This window comes from Triplophysa dalaica, chromosome 15, assembly GCF_015846415.1.
Source record: "Triplophysa dalaica isolate WHDGS20190420 chromosome 15, ASM1584641v1, whole genome shotgun sequence".
In the NCBI taxonomy this organism is placed as follows: domain Eukaryota; kingdom Metazoa; phylum Chordata; class Actinopteri; order Cypriniformes; family Nemacheilidae; genus Triplophysa; species Triplophysa dalaica.
This window is the reverse complement of record NC_079556.1, coordinates 3,250,818-3,266,037: the sequence shown is the minus strand read 5'-3', so window position 1 is coordinate 3,266,037 and position 15,220 is coordinate 3,250,818. Positions and strand designations below refer to the sequence as shown.

The 15,220-nt window shown below is 32.9% G+C and overlaps 2 protein-coding genes across 2 annotated transcripts; one reads left to right on the top strand and one right to left on the bottom strand.

Annotated features, from left to right (window-relative positions):
* The first annotated feature begins 997 nt into the window (after positions 1-997).
* On the top strand, positions 998-7,162 carry LOC130437064 (axoneme-associated protein mst101(2)-like). Its single transcript, XM_056768185.1, has 20 exons — positions 998-1,046; positions 1,152-1,199; positions 1,301-1,348; positions 1,446-1,490; positions 1,622-1,669; positions 1,759-1,806; positions 1,918-1,965; positions 2,047-2,094; positions 2,311-2,358; positions 2,481-2,525; positions 2,638-2,802; positions 2,980-3,039; positions 3,116-3,163; positions 3,487-3,534; positions 3,763-3,801; positions 3,905-3,949; positions 4,199-4,228; positions 4,379-4,423; positions 4,559-4,603; positions 4,964-7,162. The coding sequence occupies exons 3-20, from the start codon at positions 1,309-1,311 to the stop codon at positions 5,062-5,064; spliced, it is 996 nt and encodes a 331-aa protein (XP_056624163.1). The 5' UTR covers positions 998-1,046; positions 1,152-1,199; positions 1,301-1,308; the 3' UTR covers positions 5,065-7,162.
* A 5,012-nt stretch (positions 7,163-12,174) lies between these two features.
* fabp7a (fatty acid binding protein 7, brain, a) lies at positions 12,175-13,347 on the bottom strand. The gene is made up of 4 exons (XM_056767600.1): positions 13,190-13,347; positions 12,859-13,031; positions 12,587-12,688; positions 12,175-12,468 (listed from the first exon to the last, which is right to left on the bottom strand). Exons 1-4 carry the CDS (start codon positions 13,260-13,262, stop codon positions 12,418-12,420), a joined length of 399 nt encoding a protein of 132 aa, XP_056623578.1. The 5' UTR covers positions 13,263-13,347; the 3' UTR covers positions 12,175-12,417.
* Positions 13,348-15,220: the final 1,873 nt, after the last annotated feature.

The window sequence follows — 15,220 nt, the reverse complement described above, 5'->3', positions numbered from 1 at the left end:
TTTTACTTTATTTGTAGCAAAATGTAAAACAATGTTAAATAATGATTCTTTCTTTAAATATTTGTATTCATTATTTCAGAGGCTGAAGTTATCAAGGAGAAAGTTAAACCAGCCCCTAAAATTAAAGGTTTGATTCATTGTGTTAATGGTGTTTTTTACTTTATTTGTAGTAAAATGTAAAACAATGTTAAATAATGATTCTTTCTTTAAATATCTTTGTTCAATATATCAGAGGCTGAAGTTATCAAGGAGAAAGTTAAACCAGCCCCTAAAATTAAAGGTTTGATTCACTATTTTTACTGTGTTTTCTTTACTTTATTTGTAGCACAATGTAAAACCATGTTAAATAATGTTTCTTTAAACATCTTTGTTGAAAATTTCAGAGGCTGAAGTTATCAAGGAGAAAGTTAAACCAGCCCCTAAAATTAAAGGTTTGATTCATTGTGTTATTGATGTTTTTTACTTTATTTGTAGCAAAATGTAAAACAATGTTAAATAATGATTCTTTCTTTAAATATTTGTATTCATTATTTCAGAGGCTGAAGTTATCAAGGAGAAAGTTAAAACAGCCCCTAAAATTAAAGGTTTGAATCACTTTGTTACTGGTTTGTTTGTTTTTTACTTTATTTGTAGCAAAATGTAAAACCATGTTAAATAATGATTCTTTCTTTAAATATCTTTGTTCTATATATCAGAGGCTGAAGTGATCAAGGAGAAAGTTAAACCAGCCCCTAAAATTAAAGGTTTGATTCATTGTGTTAATGGTGTTTTTTACTTTATTTGTAGTAAAATGTAAAACAATGTTAAATAATGATTCTTTCTTTAAATATTTGTATTCATTATTTCAGAGGCTGAAGTGATCAAGGAAAAAGTTAAACCAGCCCCTAAAATTAAAGGTTTGATTCACTATTTTACTGTGTTTTCTTTACTTTATTTGTAGCACAATGTAAAACCATGTTAAATAATGTTTCTTTAAACATCTTTGTTGAAAATTTCAGAGGCTGAAGTGATCAAGGAGAAAGTTAAACCAGCCCCTAAAATTAAAGGTTTGATTCATTGTGTTAATGGTGTTTTTTACTTTATTTGTAGTAAAATGTAAAACAATGTTAAATAATGATTCTTTCTTTAAATATTTGTATTCATTATTTCAGAGGCTGAAGTTATCAAGGAGACAGTTAAACCAGCCCCTAAAATTAAAGGTTTGATTCATTGTGTTAATGGTGTTTTTTACTTTATTTGTAGTAAAATGTTAAACCATGTTAAATAATGTTTCTTTAAACATCTTTGTTAAAAATTTCAGAGGCTGAAATGGTCAAGAAGAAAGTTAAACCAGCCCCTAAAATTAAAGGTTTGATTCAGTACAAAGGCAAAATAATGCTTATAATATTTTGCTTATTTTATTTAATATTTAACTTTCTTTTTATTTTACATTTTTAACATTTCAGAGGCTGAAGTGATTGAGAAAGTTAAACCAGCCGCTAAAATTAAAGGTTTGATTCACTGTACTGTACTGTGCGTGTGGGCGTGATTGTGTGCTTTTTTAGTACACCATAATTATATTACATATTCCTTTAAAGTATGTGTTTAACTTTCCTAAATTTTTATATTTTCAACATTTTAGAGGCTAAAGTGATCAAGGAGGAAGTTAAACCAGCTCCTGAAATTAAAGGTTTGCTTTACCCGGTTGCGTGTTTTTTTTAAAATTTAATTTATGTAATATCATGCTAAGCAATTTGTTTTACTTTTTCATTATTTCAGAGGCTAAAGTTATGAAGGAGAAAGTTAAGCGTGCCCCTGAAACTAAAGGTTTGATTTAGCTGCTTGATGTTTTTACTTAATTCATAGCAATGTGTAATAGTTTAATTTCAGCTTTTCTTTCTGCTTTGTGTAAATATATTTTTATTTTCAACATTTCAGAGGCTCAAGAGATCAAGGAGATAGTAAAACCAGCCCCTGAGAAAAAAGGTTTGATTTACACTATAGCAAAAGTAAAAATATTCTACTTATTTTCTTCAAATAAACATGTTAACATCTAAACTATTTCAGAGGCTGAAGTGATCGAGGAGAAAGTGAAACCAGCCCACGAGAAGAAAGGTTTGATTCTGTGTGTTTTTTACTTTATTAATATCATGCTAAATACTTTATTCTATTTTCTATTGTTTATAATTTCAAGATTGTAGAGGATGAGGTGATCAAAGAGGAAGTTAGAAAGTTATTATCCTTAAGTTACTTCATTCTGTGTTAAAGATCAAAGCTCAAAAACAGGAGAAGATATTATTTTTTATAATTTGAACGTCATTTGCTTTTCAGAGGCTGAAGTCATAAAGGAGAAAGTGAAAGCAGCTCCTATAAAGAAAGGTCTGAATATTAGTAAATATATGAAGTACATGAAATATATGAATATGAAGTTTTTGTGTTCTGTTAAAGTTAATTGTACAGTATGAGAATTATTCATCACGTGATGTAAATCTGCTTTATAGAGCCTGAAGTTGCTCAAGAGAAAGCACCTCAAGCACCAAAGAGAGGTGAGATCTTCCCACAGTGTCATTGTAAAATTTAATCAGCCAAGCAAGTATTCAAATCTCTAAACACTAAATGATTACATGAATTGCTTTCCAAACTCTTGCAAACACACAGATGTTCCTCCATCTCTTGGTCTGGATCTGGAGCTCCTGATGTCTATCAATCAAAAACTGTCTCTTCTGGATTTACTGAGGAAGGACATTGGTGAAATGAAAAGTGACCTGGAGTCCACTCAGAATCAAATTCATCTTTTAAGACTGGACAACACAACAATGAAAGGTACTTCATGTTTCAAAGGGGCTCTTGGATCAAATATTCGTTATTTTGTAATACACTAGAACCAGGATGAAAAGGTACAATTTAATGGTTAACATTTTAAAAGTTAAATAATTGATGTTTATAGCTTGTAGTACCAGAAGACATTTGGTTAACTACACGAGGTTTGTGTGTTTTCAGAGCCAGACACTGTTGGTGTAAAAGTAAAGCGAGCAGTCTACAAGGAAAAAGCTAATAAAGGTATTTGTTTCAGACATCAGAGTATATATTATGTCATTTTTGTATACCCAGTAAGTAAAATATGTTTTATTTACAGAACAAGAAGCTTTAAGAAACATTACAAAGACTGCACATCTTAAAAAAGGTAATGGCTCAATGTTCTTCTTGTGTTTGTATGAGGGTTTATAGTAGAGAAATACAGCATGCAAACAAAATTGTTTAAGCTATGAAACAAAAGGAGGAGGACAATGTTCTGTTGTCTAACCTAGTTATTGTATTGATTGATATTCAGAAATTCGTATTTTCCCTTTCTTTGGATGTAACAAGGAAGGGAATATCAATCTGCCGATAAGCAAATAGTCAGTTCATAGCGTTGTTATGTACATCACTTTTGCACTGCTTTTTGTTTCATAAAATTTTGTCCCATCTTTTCATAATGATTAGTAAAACTTGTTTTCCACAACCTAGAACGTGATGCGCTGAAGAACATCACAAAACCTGCACCTGCAAAGAAAGGTGAGCAAAAGATCACAGCAGAGTAGAATTTTTATGAAAAAAAACATATTGTTTGTCTATTTTGCATATGCTCCATTTGAAAATTGCACTGTAGTTAGGTTTTTAAGCTTCTACTTCAAATAAAAGCACTTAATATGTGTTTTTTAATATAAAATTACCTCAAAATGCATCCGTAAATATCAAAACTATTTTTTCTACATAAAAGATTGATCAACTTTTCTGTTCTAGAAAAAGAGGTCAAGATCAGGCCAGAGCCTAAACAGAAAGGTACACTCTATATTTTTTTACTTTTCTGAAGATTATATTCTTCCTAAACATTGATGCATTTCTAAGTTACCAGTTTTACATAAAATCTCTCCACTGATTCTAGAAATCCCTCGTGAAGGGGTGGAAGAACAGAGACCTTTACAAAAAGGTACAATGATTGTGCATTTATATTCTGAATCATTAGATTTACAAGCACTGACTTTTAACTGTTTCATTTTTTTATTATAGCTCAGGTTTAACATAAAAAAGTGATAGTTGACTCAGCATTGGGAATCTGCTAATCAGGAATATTGTTTCTATGTGTTAAAAAGACAAATAGTAGAACCAAAAACTGAATTTATTTTCACATTTAATGCATCAAAACTTTAAATACAACAATCTATAATTTTTGCTTTAGAATCCGATGAGGTCAAAGAAGCAGAAGAAGGTATTTACTTTATTCTTCTTTGGCCAACAGGAGGCGATATAATTCCATTACAACACTAGCCAGTTACAAATAAAAAGCTTACATAGCTTATTTTTAAAGAGTGAATTTTTTTAATGGACTTGGTGTTTTGTATTTTTTTTGTTATTGCAGTCAAGCCGACAGAGAAAGAACCTATCAAGGACGAAGAAGTAAAAGGTACTTTGTATGAATTGCTGTGTGTAATCTGTATATAAAATGTTTATTAACAATCAGGACATAAAATCAGATATACTTTAATCATGGTATGTAAAACTGTTATTGAGAATAGAATCAATTGTGTTTGTTTTAAAGTAGAAGAACCTGATGTCGCCAAAGATGTTCCAGAAATAGAGGAGGGTGAGTCCTGTCTTCATATCACACAAGGACAAATCACATCCTGGTTCTTTAGAAATGGCAATATTTATCATACACCTGTCCTTTAAAAACATATTAGAGTAATGTATAAACCATCCTGAGATAGCAGCCTATAAACTTCCTATTTACCTTACAGTTTTGTCAAACTTTTGACAATTTTTCAGACACTAAGAGTGCATTGCAGGTTTGATCAGTTTTCATCTTCCCTGAATCAAACCCATTAGCTTAAATTAAGCGTCAATAGCACCATTGAACTACAGTAAGCAAAAGCTTAAATATTTGTGGGAAAATTTACTTTTTATGTGTCTTTCGATTTTCCTAAAAAAAACTTTTTCGCTGCAGAGGACATTCCCTACTTCCAGTGTTTCTTTGTGGATGAGGATGACACTCAGTACCCGTTCTTCCCCTTTCCACCTCCACTCTCACCAAACTTCGGAGTCTGAAGTATGACGGCACGACAAAGCAGACCTCTTACGAATGAGGAACCTGCTGCTCTAATGCAACACAGAGGTACACTGTTGGTCCTCATACAAACACAAGGAGGACCAGAAATGGTGATTTAAGTTCATTCCTGGATGAGCTGTCAAAACTAGAAAACGTCCTTCAGTTGATCTATTGTCTTATTGTAATATTCGGTTCATTTTCAGGACCGAGGTTGCACATATTTGATCAAGGTTTATTTGAATGTATTATATTGTGCATCAGTTATTTATACCATAGATTGGCTTTCAATGTTCTGAATCATAAATATTTATTTGTTTATACAGTACATTATATGACCAAGAAGGAACGTGAATACAGTTTTTTCAGACAGCACTGAATGGAATTGAAAAAACAACTTCCTTTCTGAATAATGCAATGAAGAACATTACATTTAAGATAATGATACTATACTGTACAATCTTATATAATCCATCAGATGATTTTACCTTTATTTCATAAGGTACATTTACTGTAACTCAATTTGATGGGATGCTAGTTAAAAGCATTACACTGTCATTTCTAACAGAATGAGGTTTGTTGACTTTTTTTACAAAAGGTTAGGAGAGGTCTTAATTGATCTAGTAATATATAAAACATTACATTGATCGTTTTTACTAAGTACCGTTTACAGAACAGGTTACAGAGGTAGAAAAAACCTTCAAAGACCTTTAAAGGGCTTAAAACAGCAAGTCCACTTTTTACATTATTTTCCTAGTATGTTTTTTATCGTACCTTTGTGCATTGTTTTGTAAATCTCCAGACAACACACTGGATTTTATACTAAAAATGTATTTACATTTTGATGCTAAATCTAGAGAAATGCATGAAGCATCTCGAGGTCTAAACTGCACTTTTGTGTAATTATTGCAACTCATCCATATGAATGTATTTTTACGTTGCAAAAAGCAGTTTTTACCTGTGGCATAAGATTTTTATATTAACATTTTTTTCCACATTCTACTAAAAGTTTCTAAAGGTTTCTATAAGAGAATACCTGTAAAAATGTGGATGTGTTTTTGTAAAGTTTAATGGACACTTAAGACGTTCAATACGACTATAAAGGTATTGTGTTATTACATTTATAAAAGTATTTTTCAATCTGACACACAACACTGTAGCAGATGAAATGTTTGCATTAGTGTCTGTCATTTTCTGGGATATTTCACTGTACCACAGGGATTGTCAGCATCGCCTTGGTCTTGCCAGTACTGCACATTTTTGGATGTCTGCACATGGCTCATTCTCGATTCAACTCGGAGCTCTTCATTGAATTTGGGATGAGACTCCCAAAATGTGCATGGCTGGAGCCATTTTGAACCACTTTGATATCTTTTCTGTAGGAGTTTAGTATGTAACTGTAGAGAATAAATTCATGCCTATAAGGAGATCACAAATAACTATAGCAGTTGTATAAAGCATATAATAGCAAACTTGCTAGTTTTTTCTTTTAAATAGTTGTTAAATGAATCTTTGATATTTTAAGGTGTTTTTGTCAGCTGCTGATGTTTAACATGCTAAGGTAAATCTACCAAGCATTGAATAACACCTAAATTAATTGAATACTGTATGATTTGTGTAGCATTCTTTTTTATTTTATTATTTATAGACTATTCTTTTAAATATAATAATGGTACATGTTAAGTATAAATTGACCTAAATGTCAATGTCAGTGTATAAAAGTTTTGCATGAAGCGTGAACTGTTGTCTAAAAACTTAATCCAAACTATAAACCATTCGAAATCTGATATGATTAAAGAACAAAATTCAAAGACAAAAGTTTAATGGAAATGATTGGATTTCTTAATTCTATTATACAATATTGTTTGTATTGTTTATTGATTATTATTGTTTTATTGATTATTATTTGACTGATTAACTGCATGGTGTTGCATGCAGAATTCTCTTATTTTGCCTACTCTTTAAAATGAATATACACATAAACTGAGATCAGTTTGTTTTTTCAAAGCTATCAGGAAAATCAAGTCTGCTCATTGGTCTAAAAAATTACTTCAATGAAACTGTAACGCATCTAAATGCTGCCGGAGGTGTGATGCAAGAGTTAAGGAAGTAATAAACGTTTGCAATTTTCAAAGCAATTGTTTGGGGTTTTTTGTTTGATTGTTTTATCTTTTAAATTCTCACAGAAATATATTTAGTTTTCTCCATCAATAGTTTAAGCAACTTATTCATCATCACAAAAGCAAATATCTATGTTCACCAGTAGGTGGCATTGTTGGTTATGTGTTTTGTTGCAAACATAAAAACATACACAAGAAGTACTGTAAATAGCATAGGATGATTCATAAAGGTTAGGGATATATGACTACATGCATATATTTTATATTTTTTAATATACCACTCTCAAAATTCTACCGAAAGAAGCTTATGGTTTCAGGCACAGATGCATTGGTATGCAGAGGCTGGTTTCAAGACTATTCAAGGTTTCTGGCAGACTGCTATTCAACATCCTAAAAAGAGCCAAGTACCAACAGAGACCGTTCACAGCTGAGCCTGTGCTAACATTCCCTCATCATCTATAGTATATACTTTATTTATAAATGTGTAAAGAATGAAAGGGGAGGGCCAGATGTACATTTTACAATAAAGAAATGTAGTTAAACATTTATCACGTTGATCTTTTTAAGTTGTTAAAATGGGGACCTGCCCTTCCCACATTTGCCTTTCAACAAAATGGTTAAATAATTGATGGTGACTGTTGGACATTTATAAAAATGTCCTTGCTCTAAAGTACATACACCACCGGTTAAAAGTTTTTGGACGCTTGAGTGAAATGTTTTTAGTTATTTTAAAAATCATTTGATCTGAAAGTGTATCCTTAAATGTCTAGTTTAGTAGACAAACGTATAATTTTGCAAACAAACATGTTTTTTTCAAGACAAAACTCACATTTTATTTAAATGGATGACTTTGACGAAATAATGAAGAAAGCGCAGCCTGTGAGAGCACAGAATAGATGAGAACTCCTTTAATATTGTTTAAAAAGCATCTCAGCGTGAGACCTCAAGAAGCTGCTTGATACAATGACAAGAAAACATTTTTGCAAATTCAAGTTAAAAATACACTGAAGATGATTAAAAAAAATCATTACATTTATTTATGTTTAGTTACAACATAATTCCCATATTTCCCTTTGCTTTTATTTCATATTTTTTCTAAAATATGGAAAAATAGGAACACATAAGTAAGTGTCCACAAACTTTTGAATGGTAGTGTACTTCAAAATCCATCTTTTAAAATACTCTAGTATTGGAATATTGTTACAGTAATACTGGGTGATATTTACCCTAATGTTGCTCAAAACCCATATTGGACAGTTTATCTCTTGAACACAAAAGAAGATATTTTGAAAAATGTCTCTTCGGTTTTGTGTCCATATAATGAAAATCAATGGGGCAAAGTGCTAATTGATTACCGACTTTATACGAAATTGCTTCATTTTTGTTCTGCAGAAGATCAAAAAGTCATACAGACTTGGACAGGGTGAGTAAATGATGATTTTTATACTGAATTATAAATACATTCAATACTGGAATCACAAATTCAATTCAATAATGGAAGTAAGTGAAGAGTGAGCCATATAACAAAACACAAACACAGTGTTACTCAGAATCCATTGTGTAAAATACATCATTATCATTCACATTTAACATCGCGAGCCTTTACGCCTAAACCGTCCTAAAATTAAAAGCAGTCCCGGGTGAGCTGAGGTCCAGTCCTGGAACCGTGCCTGATTACAATCTGTGCATTGTCAAGCGAAATATTTTCTCCTCTGTGTTAACAGTTCCCATGGCAGACACGGGGGAGTGTCTGCGTTTCCCAGAGCCCCTTCGCCTCTATTCTTTTCATTGGGGGAACAACGGGGAGAGTTTCTTTCATGACACTTGGCAAGAGAATAATTTGGCAGTGATGTCACTCCCAAGCCTATAGGCCATTGGCCAGAGAGGAACGGACTACTCTCGGCCCACAAAGACGAGGTAGAATCGGCTTAAAGCTGAACCACTGCTTGGCCAAAGAGAAAAAAAGACGAGAAGATGAAGGCAAGCATTCATGCTTCCTGACAAATGACCACAGAGACCTGACATACACTAAGGGGCTGAATAGACCCCCCATATCCCCTCTGGTTTCTTCTCTTGCTCGGTTAGTCTACACGGTAGTCTCGGCTCTTTTGGAAGCACCTGGTGTAATAAAGGAAATGAAAGCGTTACTTTTCTATATTTTAGGTTCTTGAATTAAGAAAGTAACCAGTTTGCACTTATCTGTCTTAAAAGGAACATTTAAGTTTAATGATAGAAATTTATAGAAATCAACATGCCTGTATACATGTTGAAATGATTTATAAAGGTCGCACAGTAAATAAAAACGTGTTTGGAACGTATTTGGGAAGATGCATCGAATAGCTGTTCTACTTTCAGTTTACGTGATAGAGACTCTCAGTTGGTTCTCAATGATATCCACTTAAAACTGTACTTGTCAGAACTCAAAAACTGTATTGTGATGTGTGGTTAAACATTTGTTGAGCAAGTTGCTCTGATGAGACTCTATTAGGTCAGTCAAGCCCAGAGAACAATGACAGATTAACTTCCACTCCAATTGTGACGCTTTTGTGACCAAAACTGTTCATTCATAATTCGCTCCGGAGACAAAAAACCACTGTGACAAGCTTAGGTCAGACTTAACCGTCACTGCAAACCTCAGCACTACAACATACTGTATCATTTTGAGAAATACAGTCAGTTTATGTTTAGGTGGATCAATATTTAAACTGCAACCCTATACTACCAGATCGGTGTTTTGACAAATTTGACTGAATATCTCAATCCCTTTTTCGATCTTAAAGGCTTATGCTTAAAGTTTTGTTTGGATGAGTTTTATCAAAAAGTAAAAAAAAAGCTGCCATCAATGGCCTGGCAACTTCTTCAATAGTGTTTAAAAGATGTTAATATGCAGCTTAGGAAGTCGTCCGGAAAGATGCCAAATTTTGCAAAGCTGTATACTGTAAAAAATGTTGCTATATGCAGCTAGTTCCCAGTAAGTTACTGTAGATTTGTGTTTAATTTTTTGGGAACAGTTTGTTCAAAGGTAAATGAACATTAAACATTAAAAAGTCTTTATCTTTAAAGAAAATAAAACTATAAAATATCAGCCTCGTGCAAAGCAGGGAACCAGAAATCCTCATCAAAAGCTTTTGCAGAAGCAGAAGTTTTTTTTTTCTAATTTTGGTATCCAGAATGCTTTGCATGAGGCTGTTATTTTATAGTTTTTTTCTACAAAGATAAAGACTTTTTAATGATTATTCATTTCTTTTTTCTTCACACAAACTGTTGCCACTAAATTCGTTAATCTAAATCTACAGTAAATTACTGGTAAACTGCTGCCACTTATACTGTAATTTCTACAGATTTTTGTTTACAAAGGTAAAAGGTGGAAATAAAAAAATAATCTTTAAATCATTTTAACTTATCTAATAAAATATAAGATAAAATAATGTTGTTTTATATAACTTATGTTTCATATTATATACTTTTTTCTTGTGTCTCTACGGCACAAAGCACAAAAAAATGTATTTGATTTGGACTTTTTTCAGTACATCATCAAAGAAAGAGGTTTAAAATACCTTTTCTGTCATTTGGGTGCAACCCTTAAACCCTTTCCTTTTTGTATATAAGATTATGTGAACATTATATTATGTTCTGTACCAGTAAAGGTACAAAAACGGATGCACACCAATTTAAAATCTTTTTTACATTCATTTTTCCTTTTATATACTTTTCGTGACTTCAGAGCTAAAATATGCAAATGTAATACTAATATGTATGTCAAGTTTATTTAAATGCCGCTTTTTACAATTTTGCATTGTTCCAAACAAACAGGCAATCAATATATAGTGAGAAAAATAATAGGGAAAGAAAATGTGAAGATAAATGCATTGCTCAGTGCAAACGTTTGCTATTTTGAATAGTGTCACAGTTCACTTCCATTGTGTTTGAGACCAATTGGGGCAGTGACATCACACTACAGTAAAAAAAACAATTGGTTTGGGATTGGTTTCAAATATAGCATCGAAACGCGGTTGGTCAAATTGATAGAATGATGCCAGCTACAGAAGGACGGCACAGATTATAGGATTAACTTTGACCCAGTGTAGCAGTGTCCCCCTCCCGTCAGATTGAAGTTGTGGCGAGGTTATTGCAGGTCATTTTGATAGGGATACACACTCATTCATACCCGCATTACACAGGAGTACGATTGTCCTTTTCCAGACTGACACTTTCAATTCAAATGCAGATATCGCTGGCCAGCTCTAAAGAGCCTGTCTGTTGAGTCTAGCACTTGTGTTCAAACTGTTATTGAAGTAAAAAAATCATTTAAGACTTCAGACTGCCTTTATAAAACAGTCCAGTCTTTCCATTTTTAAACATGAACTATCAAATGTGGCCAGTTTGCCACAATAATAACTTGTAAATTAAATATCAGTTGTGATTCAGGAATCACTGGATTTAAAATGGCACAGAGTAGACTTTCATCATCATCCAAATCAAATTAATGTCTAATGCAAAACCATGGCGTTATCATTAATATCAAATGGTTGTCAACCCAGTATTTCAGGACACAATCCATAATCAGATTGGATCAGAATTACAAAATAAATTACACACAGACTTAACCAGCTATACAAAATGGTGATAGAACAACAAAATCATTATTTGATAGCCTTTTGTGAATAAAATACAGTTAAAAACTAAATACATAATGCAAGATGTTGATCATTTTTTTTGCAAAGAAGGAGACTATTCTGCAGTTTCATCTTTTAGTGAAACAACGACTAACATCTGACAAATCAGATTTATTCAGTAATTAATGTGAAAATGTGTAGCAAACAGTATTTAAAGGATAGTTTTGAAATTATATTTAAATTCAGTACTTTTAAATTATAAATACACATTTTATTCACTTTGCATTTCTCAGATATGTCAGTGTAAATTTCGTGGTTACCCTGTTAGTGTTTATTGTTATAAACTCATTTCCATACTCAAAAAGGACACAAAGACTAATATTTCACCAAGTATGTATTTCATTCGGTTTGACACGAAGGCAAGCTTCAATTATACATTTCATCGACATTAATGGCATTCTGCAATTTTCAAAACACGCATTTCATATAAAAGGTCTTAAAAAAATGTCAGACATTTTTTAAAAAGGGGAAAACTTGAAAGTTGAAAATACAATGTAAAAATGCCCTTTTAAATTCGTTAAGTTGTCAGGGTTACCCTGAAACATCCAACAGTGTGACATTATGCCTTCTCATACGTGCGGACGGCCTGGACACCCTCAAAATTCAAGGTCTGCGAATAACAAAGATGATAAGAGAAAATATTAACATTGTGTTATTCAACTTGCATTGCTAACAAATATTCTTGATACTTTATAATATCATTCTACACTGATAATAACGCTGCTTACCATACTCAGTTTGCCATCCTTGATTTCTCTAACAAACTTTGTCTCCTTGTCGTCCCATGTCTGAATGTGGACGAGCTTGTCTCCTTCCAAAGTTACAGTGGACTGAAACAAAACCAAATTCAAATTTGAGTTTTAAACACAATTTGAAAATTACATTTAGTTTGTGTTTCATGCAAGTACATGCAAAAGTGGATTAAACTGATTTGCAGAATTGATTTTTAATTTATATTTTGCATGCATAAGTGAACATCCATCTATAAAAATATACAAACCTTCACGTGTCGGTCATCTGCTGTGGTTTCGTCAAACTCTTCTCCTAGTTTGAAAGAAATCTCAGTGTTTTTGAAGGTACTCAGTGTCTTAACAACAACTTTATCCCCCTCGTGGCTGATGACAACTGTGGGTTTGGTAACATTGCCTACTTGTCTAGTGGCAAAGCCAACACCTGTGGATAAAAAGAGAATCAGACAAACATTACAAACAAACGTAAAGTATTTCAATAACAGTACAGCAAAATATCTTGCATGCATGCACTATGAAACCAAACTGCACTATTGCACCTTGCATCTGCAAAGAGCAATTAAAATAATTGATTTGACCTACCCAGGGCTTTCATGTATTCATCAAAATTCTGGCTGTCAACCAGTTTCCAAGTTGCACAAAATGCATCAACCATATTGACAATTTAAAAATGTAGAGATTAAACACGAAGTGTATTAAAATAACAGCTGCAAGGTCCCCTGTGTGTCTGCACTATGCAGACTGCAAAGCCCGGCGTAATTAATACCGTCGGGAAGGAGGGGTTTAAGGAGAAGGCTGTCCTTATTGGACGGAGTTTTACCTACTCGAGCTGTGATTGGTTCAGATACATGGCGAGAAGTGACACTGTAATTTCAGGGGTCTAATCCAATAACGAGTTTTGGACTTCGCATTTGTGCAAAGATTACATTTGTAATAATTTCTCTGTTAGATTATCGAATAAAGGATCTAGATTTGTATCTTTATAGCATCCGTAATCAAACGCAATATTACACGAATACATTTACTTCACAGTGATAAATACAACTTTATACGTGATTTGAATAATTGACCAATCGCTACTTCACAGCTGGAGAATAAGAAAATTATATTCTTCGAAGCATTAAAGAAATGTAATTATTTGTAATTACAGAAATGCACTTTTTTATCAAAACACAGAGAAAACGATCAATCATTTGATCTGTTTATACACCATATTACGTCATATTGCGCAACCCTTAGTGCTAACAAGCGTTACTTTACTAAAAAAAGTATATTGCACAACTACGGAATAATCTTTTGGTCTTCTTACACTACTGATTAGAAACATCGCACCAAAGATAATGTGCAACATGCATTGGGCGTTAAATCTCGTGTGAATAAAATGTCTTCCTCTAGGGGGCGCGTGCGGCCTCAAACAACAGAACTGCGCTTTTCGGCCGCATCAAAAATATCAGGACATGATCGTCTTGTTGATCCAAAGATTATCTAAAAGTAAGTATATTTACAACTGTGAATGTGCACAATTGTCAATTAACCTACAAACGAACATAAGAAGGGTAATTATTAAAGACAAATCAGTAAAACAAAAAATGATTGGTCCATTCTGGTCAACGCTGAGTAAAGTAACAGGTATCATGTGAGGATGCTTCACCAGCATTGCGCCCGATGAAAAATATTTTCTATTTAAAACACTTAAAATACATCTTATACAATTTGTATGTTTTATAGCTTATCTAATCATACCTTTGAGCATTTCTAGGCCGCTCGCTCCGTTCCATTTCTAGTCTTTTTTAACGCTGTACTAAGAGTCAGCCGCTAGATGGCAGTAGTGTTTCATTCTTGCACAAAATCGTCGAGAGTCTACACACAAGTGTGGACGGTCTTACTTAAACGGGCTCTCACTAAACCAAGGATTTATTGAGAGCCACAAGGGGGTGGACAAGATTTTCTCAGACATTAGCAAACCACAAATTACTTAATGGTGTCTGTACAGTGACAGAACAAATGGCAAAGGATTACTGGGGCGTAACAGGACTTTTTAAGCACTTTCAATAGCTGAGTCACTTAAATGCTGTACTGTAGCTCATTAAAGAATAATGAAACTGAGATATAAGTTGTTATAAACTTTAATGTCTAATCACGAGTCCACAATTATTTCATGATTTTATTTACAGAAAATGTGGAAAATTGCCAGCTGTGAAAAATAGATAAGCTTTAACTCAATTGAATAAAGTAAGCAAGATATTTATAAACTTAAAGGGATACTTTAAGAGATATTTTTGGTCATAAGCATTCTTCTAAATATCTTTCTCTGTGTTCACATTTGGAACAACTCGAAGGTGAGTAAATGATGATAGAATTTTTGGGTGTAGTATCACTTTAAGTGTTTTCCTACAAACAATCATTTTCCAAATTTTCCTAAAGAGTAGAAGACAATTTCACCTTTCAAAACTGTATATTAAAAAATACCATATCACGTTGTTGAACTGACTTTAGTGTGCTCTGCACAGACTGAATAAACCTTACTGTCCCCACCACAAACCATAATGCCTGCAGCCACTCCCTTATTTTCTAAATTACAGCTCAGAGGAGCCCAGAACGTAGCCTGATCCC

Coding starts and splice junctions, on each gene's coding strand:
- LOC130437064 (XM_056768185.1), top strand. CDS start 1,309: ATGGTCAAGAAGAAAGTTAAACCAGCCCCTAAAATTAAAG. Junction 1,491..1,621: donor ACCAGCCGCTAAAATTAAAG/GTTTGATTCACT, acceptor TCAACATTTTAG/AGGCTAAAGTGATCAAGGAG. Junction 1,807..1,917: donor GCGTGCCCCTGAAACTAAAG/GTTTGATTTAGC, acceptor TCAACATTTCAG/AGGCTCAAGAGATCAAGGAG.
- fabp7a (XM_056767600.1), bottom strand. CDS start 13,262: ATGGTTGATGCATTTTGTGCAACTTGGAAACTGGTTGACAGCCAGAAT. Junction 12,689..12,858: donor CAGATGACCGACACGTGAAG/GTTTGTATATTT, acceptor GTTTTGTTTCAG/TCCACTGTAACTTTGGAAGG. Junction 12,469..12,586: donor AGGATGGCAAACTGAGTATG/GTAAGCAGCGTT, acceptor TGTTATTCGCAG/ACCTTGAATTTTGAGGGTGT.